General features: G+C 35.7%; 1 protein-coding gene across 4 annotated transcripts in view; it reads left to right on the forward strand.

The window, feature by feature from the left end:
• csmd1 (CUB and Sushi multiple domains 1) overlaps positions 1-19712 on the forward strand; it is a 413944-nt gene that overhangs the window by 270248 nt on the left and 123984 nt on the right. For all 4 annotated transcript variants that reach the window (XM_023332533.1, XM_023332535.1, XM_023332534.1 and 1 more), the window contains exons 15-21: positions 3335-3475; positions 6696-6817; positions 6934-7006; positions 8328-8466; positions 9616-9803; positions 9894-10082; positions 19559-19675. In XM_023332533.1, the coding sequence (XP_023188301.1) occupies positions 3335-3475; positions 6696-6817; positions 6934-7006; positions 8328-8466; positions 9616-9803; positions 9894-10082; positions 19559-19675 (969 nt within the window). The remainder of the gene's footprint in view (positions 1-3334; positions 3476-6695; positions 6818-6933; positions 7007-8327; positions 8467-9615; positions 9804-9893; positions 10083-19558; positions 19676-19712) is intronic.

The following is a 19712-nucleotide window of genomic DNA, read 5'->3' on the forward strand; positions in this document are numbered from 1 at the left end:
GGTGGAAACAAAGATTTGCATCATTAACTTTGAGTTCACATAAAAGCAAAACCTACCAACAAACAGTTAGCAACCAGTAGCATTAAAGTGTAGGATTTATGTGCAACATAGTCATTTACATCAAATTTTAAAGAAACATTTGAAATTGAATTAACCTTAAATAAAACATTGAGAAGTTCTTCTCACAGGAGATGGTGAGCATCAGCTGTCTGACTCCCTTTCATTGATTATCCTGATGTAGTGAATGGATTTGTGAAGGACTTATCTGACATTATCCTTATAGATCTTAGGCTATACACTTAGGTTAGTCTGTGCATCTTAGTCATATATGCTGAGATGCGAAGAGTTAAAAAGTACCTAAACCACTGGGATGTATAAGTCCTAAAGTCTTATATCATAATTTTTATATCTGAAAAATAGCATCACTTATGACAATGGCAAAAAGTCATCACCAGCCAGCATCCATCTGTTCTTAAGTCTTTTAGGCATATTTGTGGATATAATATCTTTATTTGTACATTGGGTACAAGTAAATCTCTGGACTAATACAGACCTCCTGGGCTCTGTTCTGATTCTTCCCTTGTTGTTTCATTGTGTTCCTCAATAAATCCGTTGCTTATGTTTGGATCATAGTTTGAATAAATGGTCAGATGCTCAGACACAAATGTGTCATAAAGAATGGAGGTGATACATGGTTAGGGCTGTGCGGGCCCTAGTTGGGAGTTTTAGGGCCATTCATCTGGCGCACTGTGAATTTGTCCATAGAGACATAGAGGCTAATCTGTAAGTCACTAAAACCATGTAACTCCACATGTAGTGTGGGTTCTTTGAACCACTTTTACTGTGGTGACAGAATTGTCCAGGACTTTACACTTCAGGACAGATCCAGCTGTAATAAGATGAACCGGCAAAATGATGCAATAACTGGATAAAACTTTAATTCATTTCTGTTCATGCTCCAAATACAACATTTGGAGTTAAAGTATCAATCCAAAAACATTTGAAATCAAGAACAAGCTGGTTAAGGGATTTGCAAAGCATCTGCTTGATCTTATAAACATAATCTTTCTGTCTGCACATGAGCATTAATCAAATATGATTTTAAAACCAACATTGTAAACATGCATTGGCTATGATTTTGTTACTATCTTTCAAACACAAATGTTCAGTTGGGAACATGTGGATGTTTTGACCATCAGTTTGTAAAATTAAGCGTTACAGACAAAACATAAGCTCAGCGACCACTTTACTAAGCACACCTGTTCAATTACTGGTTAACACAAAAAGGGATTTAGGCAATTAGTATGTCAGCATCTTCGTATATTTGGACATCAAGACTTCAAACTTGTGAAGACCATTGCACTCCAGTAGCATTCACACCACCAGTTATTTGGGCTCTGGTCGAACTCAAGACTTACCTCATGGTAACGTGCAGCTGAGAAGTCAGCAAATCTCACCCAAAAGCCTGGGATTTTATCAGGACTCCGATTTCTGTGGGTTGAAACTGTCTAATTGCCACAGAGTATAAACTGAGTTGATGATGAAAATTGACATAGTAGATATCGGCGAAGGACAAACTCTTTTCTGAGTTTTCTTCTGCTCTTCTTTTCTCTGTTTAGGATCACATTGTTTTTGACAATTTTTGGAATCCTTTTTATGTCTGGGTTGTTTTTGAGTTCTTGTGAGAGCACTGACAGAAAGGATTTCGTTCCACTGAAATTTGTCAAAATCTCACTGGATCTCAATAATTATTTTTCTCCTTCTGACCTACATCAGATATCCATGTAGGTCAGATGGACACAATTTTGTGTTGACTCAAAAATAATTAATTTCACTGAATTCTCCTTTGGCTTGTGTGTACTTGTGTGCTGTAATTGCAAAACACATAGTCAGATGAGCTTGTTTAACAACTTCAGCATACCTGAGGGACAAATAGCCTTGGCAATCTACAGCTACTGGCCAGTATGGACTATTGGGATTATTGGGTCATATATTTTGTGTTCACTGCGCATTGATTATCACAATTTCATTTGTTGATGGGAAGAAATAATTTCATATTTACATGTTTAATTCTCTGGATTACTGAAATATGTTGATGGTAGTTGGATTGTGTGGTTAACAAATCTCTGCTTTCAGGAGCTCTGTTCCGCAGGGTAAAATGTTGGATCCAACACTCAGTCTTGCACTTCGAATATTCTCTCAGGTCCTTTGAGTAAACAAATAGTTCCCTTTGGAATATTCGCTTCAAGTATTGTCAGCTTGTGAAGATGTCACTGTGATTATGTCTGGAGGTTTTGATGTTGAGATGGCACACAACCACAAGACCTCTGAAGTCACATAGTTCAAGCAGTCTATGTGAGCATCCAAATCAGAAATGTTCTTTTAATCTAATATAATAACTTTGTCTGGTTTATGTTAAAATTTGAAAAGAGTTAGCATTTCATATCACTCACTCTTCATTTTACATTATATCATTTGATTCTGAATAATTTATTGTGAAGTCTTGTGACAACATTCCTGTTACTGAGTATACTAGATGCATAATTCTATGGTATTAGTATCAAAGATGTGAAGTTCTTTGTACGTAATGAAATTTCACAGAATAGAAAGAACCAGAAATGTTGTTCCCTGGTCATCCTACCAGTAGCCTGGTAAAAATCAGTCTCTTTTCCTACTCTTTACATTGAAACAATTACTTATTTAGGTATGGACTCTGTTGAAGTTTTAAATTTTACCCAGTAGGTAATGCTTAGGTGTGACATATGTAATGCACCAGTTATGTAATATGCCAGTTTGAGGCTATGATGCTTACTGGAAATTGTGTGCACTATAAACAGCCATTCTCCACCGAGAAAAGTGCCAAGCGAAACAAGATGGTTGTTAATGTTAAATTAACATTTGGAAACATGGCCAACAGGGACTGAATGGCTTTGTTTATTTCTTCCTTCCGTTTCTAAACAACAATCATGGCGGACCACAATTCTAAAACAACGTAGAAAAGTGGCGTTCTTCTCCTTTCATCTCTGATTCGCCCGGTTGAAATTAAAGCCAAAGGAATTGAGTTCAATGAGAGAAATACCTGATGGAGCTCTGAAGGGAAATGAAAATCAAGCAGAATTGCATGGGAAAGCAGTGGCCATGCTACTCTACATGTGGAAACTTTAATATAATTGACAGCAACACATCAAAGCTAGACTTTTTTAGTGATAGTAAAAAGAACTATTAAACCTAATTCTTTTTTTCACTTTGTTCTGCTTACTTGAGTCTAATGTGTTTATTGATATCTTTAGGAGCATTTTGTCTAAATGTGCACCTTTGTAATTCTTTTTTTTAGGTTTGTCTGAGGCAACAACATTTGGGACTTTCTCAGGAAAAGACGTTCCATCGCAAATTGCATCAAATGGACATATTATGAGACTGGAATTCCAGTCTGACCATTCCAATACTGGGAAAGGCTTCAATATCAGCTACACAAGTATGTAATGCATACCTGCTTAACCTTTTCTAACAGTCTGTTTAATCATGTGTGCTCTACAAGCAGTTCAGGGAAATTACATCACAATGTTACTGGATATAGTTACCATGAAGAGTTCCACCATATAAGCAATAAGTACCACTATCATTGCCTGTTAAGTCTCTGTTGGCTGTTTCAGGACACTTTAACAGTGATTCACTTTGAATACATAAATTAAAATGACAAGACATTTGAACTGGATATTCTTTAAACAATAATCAAGCTTCAAGTTAGTTTTATTTTACAGTTTTTTTCATAAAAATGTTAATTTTTTTTCTTTTTAGACAAAAAGCATTTAAAATTAATTATTAGGCAATTTCTTATAATCATGCGAGCTTTCATAGAATGAGTAGAAATTGCTTGAAATAATTGTTTTCTTTTCCAGTTTGTTCTTTTGTCTCTTACCATGACCTTCAATTAGCTTGTCATGTAAATGCTCTGGTAAATTTTTGCAGCGTATGTACGTCAGCTAATTTGACCTTGCATTTGTAAGTGACAGATAAGTCAAATTGAGTCCTTGAATGATTTTGCAAAGACAATTTAGCAAAAGTAATTTCAGATGCCCTACTGTAATAACATCCTCTATAGTTGTAGCAGGCACAAGTACATGTAAAAGTATTGAATGAGTCCAATTCTGTTTTAGAATTGGGTTGAGCAAATAAAAAATTTTGTTTTTGATAATTTATAGTAAGCTGTAAATACTTAACATTAAGTCTAAACACTTAAATGAAGATTCTAGGATCCAATGAACCAAGCCAGAACGATGCATCATTGACTATCTGCTGACATTATCCATCAGTTTGATTAGCAGTATGATTAGCTCTGCTTCAAACCCATCGTCATCACCTTACTAAAGCCTGCTTCATTCAGCCTAACTTTAAAACTGACTACTGCAGCCTGTGTGTTTACCTACAATAGGCCGAGCAAGTCCTGCATGACTGATTTTGATTCATTTTCTGTGATTACCATGCGGCTTTGCACCATTTCACACAGTGCCTCCATAAATGACCTTGTCTTCAGCTCTTCCTTTAGGGGTGACATTTGACAAATGAAACAATGATTGCTCCTTTTGTTTTAGCGTATTTATTAAAAAAAAAGAAAACACTCTCGCATGTAACCTCCAATTCAAACAACACATGCATTAGCATGTGTTTGTTTTTGTGTCGTTGAACACCACTGCATCTGTAGACATGGAAGACGTTTACATTCATGTGCTTTTTCATTATGAAATTTTAGACTTTTTAATTAAATACCTGTAGAAATAATTAACACAAGCATTTTTTTCTCCAATTTTAGTAATTTGGGCTATTATCATTTTAATGCATGTATTAGTTTTAACAGAAGTTGCTTTGGGTCTTTCTGTAAGTGCTTGAATTAATAATGTTTTTTAAAAATCAAATACTATGATGACACACTGCTTAAGGCAGTTTTTAGAGCCAAATACTCAGTCCCAGTCCCAGTGAATAAAAGCTCTTCTACATTTACGCCTGTTCATGTTCAGTGCAAGGTATTCCTTTGTAGTGTGTGTGAATGCCATGTTTAAATTGATATCATGAACATCCTATTCAAAGTATAGTTCTGTAGATGCTTGTTAAAAAATGAATGCTATTTTCATGAGCAATTCTTTATTAAAAACAAATAAATAAATAGAGAATAATCAAGTAAAGTCAAAGAAATGGCTTCAGTGGGCAAAAAGTAGTGAATGCAGCTCCGGTGGCCTTAATGTCACAAATCCATACCAGATGGCAGTAACATCAGTAACATTATTAGGAATGTGCTTGTGGATAAAGTAACATAGTCAATACCTTTTTTTATTATTCTTTTCTCATATGGCTCAACTTCATTTGGTGTGAAACATGGAGATTCAACACAATCACTGTCAGTTTGATATCTTTTATTGTCACCTTCAATTAGATGCGATCCTATTAAGTGTTTCTCATTTCTCCTAAATCCTTTAAATTACGTTTGTTTTTTTTACCTAGACTCATTTCATTACAACCTTATCTTAAAGAGAGGGTGTTATTTAAAATAAACTTTTTTGAGCTTTACATCATGTTTTAATGTTATTGCCTCATTAAAAACCTACCTGGAGTGTTGCTTTGATTCTTTTATGCATGCTTGAGGATTCCTTTAATCTCCTATGACTGCTGTTTGCGGTGCCTAAACACTTGCTCTCACTCAGCGCTGCCTTTTCCATGCAGCTTCTCCTTGAAGCTGCAGTTTTCAAGCAGATCACCCATCCTCCATGACTCCCTTACTCAGCTCTTTCAGACTAGTGGCAGCAACAATTAGCAAACACCTGGTGGAACTGCACATCTGCTGAGCTTATTATATGAACTACTTTTCACTGCAGTGCTGCTAAGATCATTGTTAAAGGCTTAATGGAGAAACATTGTTGTGATGATGTGCTGAAGGCAGAGGGTGGAAAGAGCAGGTGCCTCTTAAAAGGAGAGAGGCACAATTTCAAGGTTTTAATTTGCACATGTTTTTAAAGTCATATTTGATATATACAGCATTTTTATATCAACTGAAGGAAACATGGTTACTTGATTGTGCTATAAAATGGCAGTCTGTGTCTAGACCTGTTAGAGTGAGATGCCACTCTTTTTCCCCTTGACTTGGGTCATTTGAATGTTTTATACATATTTAGTTATAGAGCTTCCTTGTTCATAGATGTATTCTATATTAGCAGTATGTGCAGATTCTCAACATTTGCATGCTCACAGTTTCTCCTGTCTCTTCTTTCCTCCATTTTTTTTTCATTCTGCCTTCATTTCCTCTCCATCAGTAGCTAATCAACCTGAGACATGTCAAATCATTGGGTATGTGCTCTGCCTGGAGTCAGGTTAATCTCCAGAATGTGGATAATTTAAACCTAACATGACAGGATTGAATCCACATAAAGATAATTTCATTCCTATATTTTGTACCAATGGAGATGTCACATTCACTGACAGTCATAGAGCAGTGGTTTCAAACCAATTTTAGGAGTGGAATCTATTTAATAGATGTGATATATTTTTGATCTACTTTTATACAGTATATCCTGAATTTAAAATTCATTAGTTCTCTATTACATTTTCTCTATTTACACCCAAAGTAATCTCTTTGAAGAAGTTAATTGAGTTGGAAATAAGCTGCTTCTTACATCAACTTTTCTTTTGCTGTGGCCCCCTATTAGCATTTGGTCAGAATGAATGTCATGACCCGGGTGTTCCAGTCAACGGACAAAGGTATGGTGACCAGTTTCAGCTGGGCAGCTCTGTGGCTTTTCGCTGTGATCAAGGATTCATTAGGACACAGGTAAAAAAAAATATCATATCTTACTACTTCAGATTCCTTTTTTCCCATTGTTTCTTGAGTAAAAAGCAATTTTCCTATCAGCTGCACATTTTTTCAAAAAGTAATCTTTTTTCCAGGGGTCGGACCAGGTCACTTGCATCATTCAGGATGGGAATGTCGTTTGGTCCGCTGCTGTTCCTCGATGTGAAGGTGAACATAAACAAACTTGCAATTTCTTCTCCGTATGTCGGAGTAAGTGGTGATAATATTTCACCAGACTAAAACACAGCAACGTATCAAATAATTTGATTCCTTCTGTGCAAGTAAAATGCATTTCTTCACTTCAGCAGGAGTGTGAATTTAATTTTTTTAATTGCTTTTGGCCTCTCCACACTTATTTTAGGCTGCTTATTTATAAACACTGCCTCTAGTTATGCGAGTACATATTCATATAAGCTAATATAAATCCAGGCAGGTGTTCATATAATTTTAAATAGGCCAACATGTCATTGTAATGACAGAGGAACTCTGAACATACTATTATTTGAAGAGTTTTTGAGAGTAACTTGCATCATTCCATGCACTGATGGCTATTTTTGCATTTGTCTTTTTCTTGTTAATTATATTGTCTCAATGACATTATTAAACTTTGCCTGTTAATAAATTAGATGGTAGAGACAACCAAATTAAAGTGGTTCATCATCTCATCAAGTATGCAGAGTGGGGGGATGCATTCTGTTGGATGAAAAAAAAAATTGTATACAAAATATCTTTACTAATTTCCTAATGAATCTACAAAGTTCTAATTGCCCAGCTATTTAGCGTTTAAAAAAGTCTCTGACTTGCTAAAAGTCCAGATTTTAAAGGGCAACTGGTAGGGATACAGTGTTTTAACATAGGAGGAGTGGAACATGTTTACAACTAATATACAGTATTATATAAAAGTTAAAAGATAATATTTTTTTTTAAATATGATTACCTTGTCCCCTTTTCCCACAAAGTTGTGAATCTATGAGTGATTTTAAAGCAGGTGACTTAACACTTAAATTTTAAAAATAATTAAAATACTGAAAGCCCAAAAATAACTTTACTCTTTGAATTCTAATAATTCATTGAAGAGGTGTTCTGATCTATAATCTAGTGTCAGTGCTGGTTTTGCTTCCTGCTGTTTTATTAGTTGCACAGATCTAAGGATACATTTTTTGATGTAATTTGACACTTAAATATGCTTGAATTCTTCTATAAATTAGCATATTCTAATTATTTAAAGCGTTTTTCAAACAGGCAAAAGTTGGATTTGTTTACTTTACCAGAAGATTGGCTCAGCATAATTTCAGATATAAACATTTTTGTGCAAATTGAAGACATTCAAAAAGGATTAGAATGCTAAAATAAATTGAGCAAATGATAAATCTTCAAATTTAATGAAATGCAATCTTGGTTCTTGTACAAGGCAAAAATGATTAATTATATTATTTATCGTCGTTGTGTGTGCATCTCTCTACGTGTATTTGTCTCCATCTTCCTCCAGCTCCCTGCGGAGGCCATCTCACAGCCCCTACTGGTGTTGTACTGTCTCCTGGTTGGCCATCCTTTTATAAAGATTCTCTCAACTGCCAGTGGGTCATTGAGGCACAGAAAGACCATGCTGTAAAAATACACTTTGACAAGTAAGTTATTTAATATTCTGCTTGCAGAAATGCGGTTTACCACTTTTGTCTGCAGGTTTAATGTGGCTTCTATGATTATTATCGGTAGTATGTTTGGTTGCTTAGGTTGTATATAATTAAGTTGTTTAATCTTTACTGAGGTCTTCTTAAATTACAGTGCAAGATAGAGATAAATAAAGTTTGTGCGTTACTGCACTACATGATTAATGTTTGTTATTTGCACACATTTTTCTTGGAAACAAGGCATGTAAAAATGTGCTCAAGCTTGAACCTGCTATGGCTGAAATTTGTCTTTTTGGGACATGATGTAAAATTCAAGTCATCTTCATCACCTGCAAGGCATTTCATTTGCGAAGTAATGCACATGTCCGTGGCAAAGGCTAGTTCATTTTTCACTGAGGTGGTCAGATATTGTTATGATGGATGACTGGCTCTCTAGGCCTGATTATTTTTCAGCTAACATGCATTTGATTGCCTATATGAGAAATCAGTTTCTTCTTGATTAATGAGTTACTAACCAGGGTAAGTATTGGTCTTAAATGAACTGATTTAGTTGTTTTGGTATGCAGGTTACTGAGATTGCAGTATAAACGGTTTGATATTTGGGGGGAGATGTGAGGAGTCTATAATTTGGTGAACTAGTGCAGGGTAAGGTAAGGTAATTTTATTTATATAGAACCAAAGGAAAGAACAAAAAGAGGAAAGAAACAAAAAATAAATTAAATGTTGGTTCTCCATGTAGATGGTGCTAAATGTTGATCTAAAGTATAAAAACTAAATGTTCCTGTTGTGGGTTCAGAAGCGTCACATGATGCATCAGTGGCTGATATACCAGTGCTCAGCATTGAGCCGGCGGCCATACCAATTTAGCATAGGTTAGAACAACCAGAGGAGGCTATAATCTGATAAATTGTTATACAATTGTACTTTTAATCAAATGTTTAGGTAGTACATGAGTAAGCTATTAAATTTGAATTAGCTTACTGTGCTGCAAGTGAAGTTATTAGCATATTCTTGCTCAGCTAACTCATCTTTTGACAGCACTGCAATCCAATTTTCTGTTAAACAATTAATTAGATAGTCGCTATTCCCATCATGTATCTTTATGGTTGTCTGATTTAGTGTGTGCATACTTGTTTATTTGTTAAGGTTCCAGACAGAGGTAAACTATGACACACTGGAGATCAGAGACGGGCCATCAGCCTCCTCCCCACTGATTGGTGAATACCATGGCACCCAAGCGCCTCATTTCCTGATTTCCACATCCAACTTCCTGTTCCTGTTGTTCACCACCGACAATAGCCGCTCCTCAGCTGGTTTCAGCATCAGATATGAAAGTAAGGCCGATGGAATAACTGATAGAGGTGTTTTTTGCAGACACTCATTTACTCACCCTCCTGTTTGTGCTCGTGCCATGTGGTTTTCAGGTGTCAGGATGGAGTCAGACTCGTGCCTCGATCCCGGTATCCCAGTCAACGGCCATCGCCATGGCAGTAGCTTTTCCATTGGCTCCCACGTGTCATTTACATGCAACCCTGGATACACACTCAGTGATCAGGAGCCAATTGTTTGTGAGCAGAGTCACCAGTGGAGTCATGCTCTTCCCAGCTGCGATGGTTAGAGTCTTTCTTTTCTTTCATTTCGGCTCTGTCCATTCAGTGCAGTAAAACTTTCATTTCTTCAAATGTAACACTGTGGAAATGTGGTCATCCGGAAAATAGTGAAGTCAGGGACGCTGCATCACCTTTGTAAAGAGAACCAACCCAAATTACAAAATGTATGCGCATTGGCACAGCAGGTCAGTGTGGTCATCTTGTTTCTTTAAACCCCAAACTTATTGAAAAAAGATTTTAAAAAGTTTAAAAACTACATTTGCAATGTGCTTGATATAACCCTTAAAAAACTAACAGTGCCATTTTGCAACCTTTATGTTTATCACAGTACCTGGGTGTTCAGCACAAAAGGAGGGATGTCGAAATAACCCTATTTTTTCATAATCGCATTTTACTCTTGTTCTAAGCTCAGTCATGCCAGACTTTTTGTGTAGTTTTCATGAGATTAACTTGTGGTTTTTAAACTGATCTTAGCAGTTGAGCTTGTTTGGGTGGATCTTTAGCTGATACTAAATGTAGAATGCAAACCGGATTTCTCTTTCAGTTGATATTGCTAAAGTGAAAACGTGCATCTAATCAACATGTTGAAAGAAAAGAAATGAGAGGAAGACCATCATATGCAATCCCAGTTAGACACATTTCCATATTATTTGTTACTTTCAGGTGGTTTCAATGGAGATTTTGTGACATTTTGCAATAAAAAAGCTTGAAAGGCTTTTCATGAGAGCAACCTACATTCACTGCTCAGCTTCTCAACAAATGCATTTACCTTACAAAATTAGCCTCATTTAAAAGGAATATGAAGAGGGTTTGCAGCGGTATAGTATTTATTGCCAAGATACATTGATACAACAAAGAAATAATCAACCAAACACAAATTTCCTTACTTGCAAAATAATTTTTTTTATGGTTTCATTCAGCTCTACCGAATGGCTGTAAAAACAAAACCAACATGCTTTTAGACACTTGCCTGTTATTCTTCCAGTTTTGTGAGTGCACATCATGTTTGACAACCTTAAAAAAGATGGGGACGTGCACGACCAGGATTTGTGTAGGATAATCCCTTGTATCTCACTTGTTCACTTCAGGGCTGGGGTGTAAAAAAAGGATTAATGTCCTTAAAGCTGTTCTTAATGGTATGCAAGGAAATTGAAAACATCTATGGTTTATTTAAAATAAACTCTGGGGAAATTTCACAACGGTACTTTAAGTTATTTAGGGTACCTAAATATATGCAAATCTGTCTCTCTGTACTGACGTAAGTTTCCCACATTGAAATGTAAGTCCACTATTCTTCTATATTTATGAAAATTACAATCAGAGCATCTTATTTTACATTTTAAAAGACCTTAGTGTGTTTTGATGTGGAAAGGGGAACAAAGACCTGCTGTGTGCCTGTCTTTACCAAAAGAACAGGTCAGAAATGCAACAGAATTTATAGTTCATCCTCTCTTCTTCACTAAGATCCAATTGATCTTAGTGAATTGATGTTAGTAATTTGGATCTTCGTGAGCTTTTCCACAGTGTGTTAGAAGCTCACTGAAAAAATTATCCTGCACTCAACTCTTGTACCGAGAATGAGATGAAACGACTGTTTCTTTTCAGTTATTAAGTTATTGCAATTTAGTAGACTTTGTGTGCTAATTTCACATTGGGTGACATTGCTATTTTCTTCACTGCAACATCACCCAATAACTTAGAAATTTTATTCTGACAGGTTTCTCCCAGTTACAGGTAATTCTGCAATTTTACAGTCTGCTTTTACCCAAAATGGGGTGTTTCCTTTTCCAGGGTAAGGAAGTGACATGATCTGATATTACTGGCTGCACAGCATTAGTAACTAGCACATACATTAATGCTGACCTTTACACTTTGTAGCAATTTTAGTCAGTTGAACAGACTTATAGAGTTTATGCAAAGGTAGTAAAAGACAGTTCCTTGCTAAGCATATTCAAATCCCTGTAGCTTTTCTCCTGCTTGCTGATAAACATTCTAAAACTTTCTGCTTTAGAATAATGTAAAATGTATTTTACTGTTTATTATTCTACCAAATAAAACAAATTAAAGGCATCAAGAAAAGTCTCCACCATCCTGTTCCAGCTCAGTTGCTTGTGGTGATATTTTATTTATAGTAATACACAGCACAGAGTGACGGTTGCTGCCGTAACATCAGGGTCATATGCTACTCTGACTCAGCTTCAAAATAGTCATCTTGTGTTGAGGTAAATATTTTGAGAACAGCATATTTACCCTGGAAACTCTTTGCTTGTTTTAATTATACAGTAATAACTGTTATTGTCCATTACATTGCAATGGTAAAAAAACTATTATAAAATTAAACGAAACTAATTATTACAAAAGTTTGCATATTAAATTTTATAAACATGTTCAAAAAGACATACCAAAACACATCACATTAGTGTTCACAGTTTTCTATTTCCTTTTAAAAATTAAATCAGAAAAGAGGAACTCAGAGGAAATAAGATGATGCACTGTTTTAAAGGAAATGAGATACCCTACTATGACAACCTCATCTTCTTTCTTTTTCACTATTTGCAACTGACAGCTGGACTGTTGATTTTGCAGTCATTCCTTACTCCCTTAAAAAGATTTCTGTAAAAACTTAAGTTAGATGTTTAGTCTCAGTGAAATTACAAAACTCAACAAGCACTACAGAAACAGATGCTCAGTGGGCATTCACCATCTTCGCCCTCCCTTCTTCTCACAGTTCATTTTATTACTTGAAATGAATCCGGAAAGTCCGCTTTCATCTCCCAATCGGAAAGAATCCAATTTAAAAACTAAAGTCAAGATGTCTCTACTTTGGAGTGATTTTACATTGAGCCTCTCTGTCTCACACTATCTTCTGTATCAAGTGAACATTTTGTTAAACGACCGCTGTGACATTTTCAGTTTGTTTCAACAAGCATTCCATGTCACCAGACGGATGTCATATGACAGGATACATCATTTCTGAATGACACTTTTATAAAACAGCACTGAGCCTTGACTCAAGTGTGATATGTCATAGTTTGCCTTTGGGGAAGTGCACAATATTGTAAGGATGTCACACATTTCTATTTTTTTTATTTAATTATCTCTCTTTTAATAAAATAGAAAAACTGGAAGAAACATTTACATTTGTTCATGCAGTACTTTTTTTATGGCACTGTGCACTGTGCCAGTGTAGCAAGCCAAAACAAAGAATTAGCCATCCCCCTAACTAGTCTTCTGTTTTTGCTTTGCTGTCTCACAATTCTCTCAAACAAGTTTTATCACCACACAAAAGAACCTGACTAGATACAACTCGGTTTTAAATTTAGGGCAAAGAAGTTGAAGTCAAAATTCCCCAATGAGAAATAGTTTGTTGAAGTTATGTGACACATACTGTACACTTTCAGTGATTTCCAGACAGCTAAGTTCCCCTGGAACATGGAACAATTGGGTACATAACCAGAAGTTAATCCCAATGACTAAATGATTCATCAGAGAGGTCACAAAAGAACCCAGGGCAAAATCTAATGCACTGGAGACCTTACTTGCCTCCAGGTCAGTATTCATGTTTCAGCAATAAGAAAGACAGTTTGACATGGAGGTAGTAGTGAGATGGCCTGGGGCTTCTCTACTGCTTCATGACCTGGAAGTCTTGCCATCATTATCAAAATCAAGAAATCTGCTTATTCCTAGAAAGGCTTTTCACTTTGGGACTCAAATTCCAAGCACACTGGGGTAATGCAGCAGGATATAGACCTGAAGCACATCACCAAGTCCACCTGGGAATGGCTGAAAAAAGTCAAGGTTTTGAAATGACCTCATTAAAGTCTAAATAAATCTAATTCAGATGCTGCAGCATAACCTTAAAAGAGCTATTCATGCTTGAAAACCTTCTAATGTGGCCAAATTAAAACAATTCTGCAGAAAAGAGTGGACCTGCTCAGGGATGTAGAAATGCCAGTAATGACAAACAATTGACAGCAAGAGAGGGGAAAACAGTTATGTTTAAGGAGCAGTCACTTTTTCACACAAGGTAAAGTTGTTTTGGAAGAATGATTTCCCTTAAGCTAAATCATCATTTGAAGAATGTGTCTTGCACTTATTCAAGTTGTCGTTATATCTTAAACTGGAACTGTATGTCTTAAACTTAAAGGAGGCAATTACAATTTCAAAGTTCCTTTTGTACTCGGGGGGGTGGAACGCAGAGACAAGGAGGAGATCTGTAGACATTCTGTAGCAGCTCACACACTCATTAAAATCAGTAGTTTGTGTGGGAGAAAAGTCATAGAGGCAAAGTAACCGCTTAATACCACCACTCTGAACTTTAGACAACGTGGTCAGAAAAAGTACACTGCCCATAAGCATTTACCCACTCTGCACTTTCAGCGATCCCACAAAGTCCACTAAATCAAAACTGCTCATCTTGTTCCTGAAGGTCAGCTAAATTGCCAAATGGATAATATAGAACAGGGGCTGCTCTTTTTTGTGCGAGGGAGAACACTGAAAGAGTGCTGTGACATTTTAAAGGTTTGTAGTTGGTAGCAAGACAACAACTTGTTAAAAGTGACCAAAGTCATCTTTTTTTTGTTTCAATTAAATAATATGTCAACACAGTCCCTGAGAGAGCGAGTTAATTAAACAAAGCAGAACATTTGGCCAAAGAAATGACAGATATCGCTGAATAATTATATAACAATATCTCTAAATAACTACCTCTCCTTTCTCTGAAAAAAAGGTACATTTGTTACTTTTCTTTCCGAATGAGTTACTACTTCTTGAATTCTTGTTAGGCATGAATCATCTTTCACTCTTTTCATGCATTGTGGTAGAACTCTGAGCTTCTTTCTTTCTTTCTTTCTTTCTTTCTTTCTTTCTTTCATGATCCATCTTCTGGTTCACCCATACAGATCATTCACACAGCTGAAGGAGCTACAAATACAAATGCACACTTCAGCCATTTTCTACAATAATCATTTAGTCAGATAGTGTCCCAGTTTTTTTCTTTTTTTTCTGAGATCTGATGAGAGAGTATATATATATATATATATATAAAACTTGCAGTGATTACCAAACTACACATCCTACTGATCATAAAGAAAGAGAGCAGCCCTCATCTCACACAGGTACTCAGGTCTTTTTGAGATAAGATATGCAATAGACTTTAGGGCGAGATGCAGAGAAAGCCAGTGAAAACCAGTGAAAGGGGTGAACACATTTAACAAAAATATCCTCTTATCTCTAAAAGTGTAGTTGAAAACTTGGAGCGCTAGTTTGTAAAATTAATATTTTGTTCTTAAAAAAATTCTAATACATTACTAACACTTAGCTAGAAGACATACAAGTGCATATCATAAATTACAATAACAGCAGTTATTTTAGCAAATTATTTAAAAAATGTAAAACTGCAATTTTATATAGTTTCATTAAACAGTGATATCTTTCAAGCTTTTCATTCTATACTATTCTATTTCACACTATTTTTATGGGTTACAGATAATGAAGACCTAAAGTCAATTTAAGCTTCCTGGAAACTTTGAACATTGTAGAAGACTAGAAAAAAATATGATGTATAATGCCCTTAAGGTGCTTTATGCAATCATGGAAAATAGTGTTGACTTGACAGTTGCCCAGTGGACACCTTCAGCATGAAGTCACATGTTGGTTGTTCACTGCGCTCTTCCCAACCATATAACAGACAGATGGATAGAAGGAAAAATTGTAGAAAAACGATGATCAGACAACAGGTTTAACTACAACCTTAAGATAGACCTTGAAGCAAAGGCTATTCAAGATTTTCGCAGAGACTCACAAGGCATGGACTGCAAATTGAGTCCATGCTTTAAAACTAACCACAAAATGACATCTAGCTCACAGGCTACAGCTGTCAGATTCCTTAGTTTAAGCCACTCCTTAACCTGAGGTAACATCCAGCTGGGTAAGGAGAAAAAGAACAGGATTGTTGCTCAGTGCTCTAAAGTTCTCTTTTAAGATTAAAGTAATTTTTCATTTCATTTGGAAGACAAGGTCCCAGAGTCAAGAGAAGGGGCATAGAGCCACAGACTCTTGGTTATCTTAAATACAGATTTTACACTCACTGCTGTTGAAGGGAGTCAACAAATGGTGTTGGTCCATTTCTTTGATGATTTATTGAGTTTAAAGACTTACAGTACATGTACAGACTTAAAAGGAAGTTTTCTTAATAAGAACATTGGGGGGTACTTCCTCCATTTTCACAGCTTATCTTTCTTTGTTATTTGCACTTGGAAATATTTGCAAGCATATGAAATATTTTGTCCATAGTAGCCATGTGTCAGCTCTGGAAAGCAACATGTGAAAAGGAGATAATATATCCTCCATATAGTAAGTAATAAGTCTAATTTATGGCATTTTTCTGGCTATTTCAGTAAATAAAAAAGTGAAAGTGGTTTTGAAACCTTGACCTTTTAAAACTTCTGCATACTTTCACACTGTTAACTGGCCTACAGCTGTAAAATCTTCTATGATCTAAAATTTAGGAATTTGCCTATGTCTGTTTCTTTACTTTGAGCTAACAAAACAAAGCTTTCACTATTTCATAACAAACACTTTAATTAACTCAAATTTAACTAGATCAAACTACAAAGCACTGAAAGGAAAGTAGTAAACAAAAACCAAAAGCAACATGTATTGATTCAGCAGTCTCTAAAGCTCTTAATCCCCTTTTTATATTACGGTACTATTGCATTTCTTTCTTTCTGTTCTATATGAGTACTGCATGAGTTTTGTTTCATTTATAAATCAGTTTCAGTCCCTGATGGGGGTAAATTTTCTTTGCAGGACATGTTGGCCTCCAGTCAAATTATAAAGAGTACCTGTGGGAAGGTTTGGCTCTGCGATGAGATTCCAAAACTGCACTGATCTTCAAAAACGGGGCACAGTACACTCACTTCACTAATGACCAGAGGAGTCCATAAAGAGCAGCTGAAATTAATGCACAGCCTTGAGCTCAGCAGACCTGTTGATGTAGAAAAATTGCCAAAAGCACAGCAGTGTAATTCTTGACGCTGCAGCACATAGATTATTTTATTGAAGCTAATTACCTGTTCAGGTATTAAAAGGTGGATCTAATTTGGTAAATAAAGGTGTCCGATCATTTAAGTGTCATAAGACTTCACTCTTCAATTTTGTCAGATTGAAAGGTTTTGGTAAAATGAATGATTATGAGGGTTTGTTAATATTTTTTTCTGTACTAATGTAACTAGGCAGTGAAATATTTTTCAACCAATATGATATTTTAAAAACATTTTTATTAGACTGGCTCTTGTTTAGACACTTTGTCTTCTCAGAAGTGTTGTGCCATACGTGGGCACCCTTAGTGCAGCCACTTTCTTCCAAGTCAGACATAAAATTGATATCCTATCCTAGTAATGGAAAATGATGAAGATACTGTTGGCAGTAGGATTGGTTGGTACAAAATTTAATTAATAGGTCTCTGAGGTTGATTTAAATACCCTCCCACTAAATTCTGCAATATAAATGCACTTGCAATAGGGCTAGGCAAAAATAAGATAATGTATATACCTTATATCTCCTAATAAACACTAAAGTAGATGTGTAATAAATAATAATAGTTGAGAATTTACAATAAAATATGCTCTCCAGCAAAATCAAAGTGGAACTAAATATTGGCCTTGGTGTATCATAAAACAAACAATCTCACTCTGTTACAACTAAACTTGGTATTTGTCTCATTCTTGCTGCTGTGCAATGCAGCAATTACAGAGAGCTTGGATGTAGCTCTGTGTAATTGCTGCATCTATCACACTTTTTGTACACCCACAAAAAAGATATAGTTCCCCCATAAAACAAACAAGCTGTTAAGATCAGTTGCAGTGATTCAGTGTATTTTATTCAATAAATGTTTTTGTTTAGACAATTTAAGCCTTTCAGTGTATCCCTTACTTTAACCCAAAATGCGTACAGAACTGAAATCCTGAAAGGGACTTTTTCCCATCTATACAATGAGTTTTAGGTTATATACTGAGGTAACCTGCATCACTTTTATAGAAGAAATATATATTTTTAAGGAAAGACCTAAGACTTCACTCAAGAATTCGGCATTTTCTTTTGTAGTTTAACATAATGTCACTGGTCAGGTATATCTGTTATCTGAGTATGTCAGAAACTGTTGATCTACTGGAAGTTTCCAACAGCCATCTCATGGGTCCACAAGGAACCATCTGAAAAAATTGAAACTATCTAGTGAGCAGCAGATGTGTAGATGAAAATAGCTTGCTAATGTCAGAGGATAATGGGTAGACTTGTTCCAGATGAAAGAACAGCAACAGTTGCTTAATTAACCACTCGTTACAACCAAGTTACTTGTAATACCATCTTTGACGTGTGTTACAGCAGCCATTTGCTAACCCAGAAGCTTCACAGTTGAAGGACATGCAATTTGACCTGGACCTCACTGATTGTCAGTTTTTATTGTGCAAGCGTAGAGGTAGACATGAATAACTGATGATATTGCAGACATGATTAAATCTAATTACAAGGAAACTGGCCACCCAACAAAGAGTGGCGCTCACCACATTATTCACTGTCCACATCAACAGCACTTAACAAAATGAAGGAAAGATAAACACTAAACACTTCAAACAGATCATTAATTAAAACCATTGACAAGATAAAATATTCAAAAGCTAACTCAAAAAAAAAAAAAAAATCACCCAATTGGCCACTGAGAAGCTGAGATTTGTGTAATGTCCCACAAAACTTGACCAATGATGCAGAACTATATATACCGGTACTTTGGCCTTTACATGGTGCCAGGCAATTCATATTTGCTGTACATAAGGTGGATTTATTGTCTTACGCAAGTCTGCAAAGCTCTTTCTGTTTGTCCAACATAAACCAAACCTCAAGGACATTTTCAAAAATATATACCACACAAGTTCTGCAGTTTATAAAGTTCATAAGCTGGATATTGTGCTTAGTCATCACAGCCAAAAAAATATTTTATGTTAGAGACCCTTATTGTAGTGGTTATCAGAACTAGATGCGCATGAGCTACAGCAGTAGCTCATCAGCTGACCACATTCATGTTGCCAAAGAACAGGTATCTGAGTGTACAATTCACACATGCACACCAAGATTAGGAAATAAGAGATTAGAAAGGCATTCTTAGTCTTCTTTTCTACTATTTATAACTCAAAAGATGAAGGTAAGGTTTTCCACCAAGCACAGTAAAATACTTGTGCGATTGATTAATTGAGTAAAAACTATATTTGTGGTAAACCTGCAACCAAAGTAAAGGCACACTTTAAGGCACTTTGTTCTTGTACTGTATAGTGTAAAGAAGCAGGCATATCTGTGAATTTCTTAAGATCTCTGGACATTGTGTTGTAGCTCGCAGTTTGTTGTGTCTTTGTAATATAATAAATATTACATGTTCTCCTTTTTGATTCCAATCTTTTCTGTCTGTTTTCTTTTTTTTATTTTAGCATTGTGTGGAGGCTATGTATTTGGTAAAACAGGAACAATCCTGTCTCCCGGCTTTCCTGATTTTTACCCTAATTCTCTGAACTGTACCTGGACTATAGAGGTGTCTCATGGAAAAGGTACAAACACAAATGCATGGACATAATGAAAGCACAA

Source organism: Xiphophorus maculatus, chromosome 4 (genome assembly GCF_002775205.1).
Source record: "Xiphophorus maculatus strain JP 163 A chromosome 4, X_maculatus-5.0-male, whole genome shotgun sequence".
NCBI classification, from domain to species: Eukaryota; Metazoa; Chordata; class Actinopteri; order Cyprinodontiformes; family Poeciliidae; genus Xiphophorus; species Xiphophorus maculatus.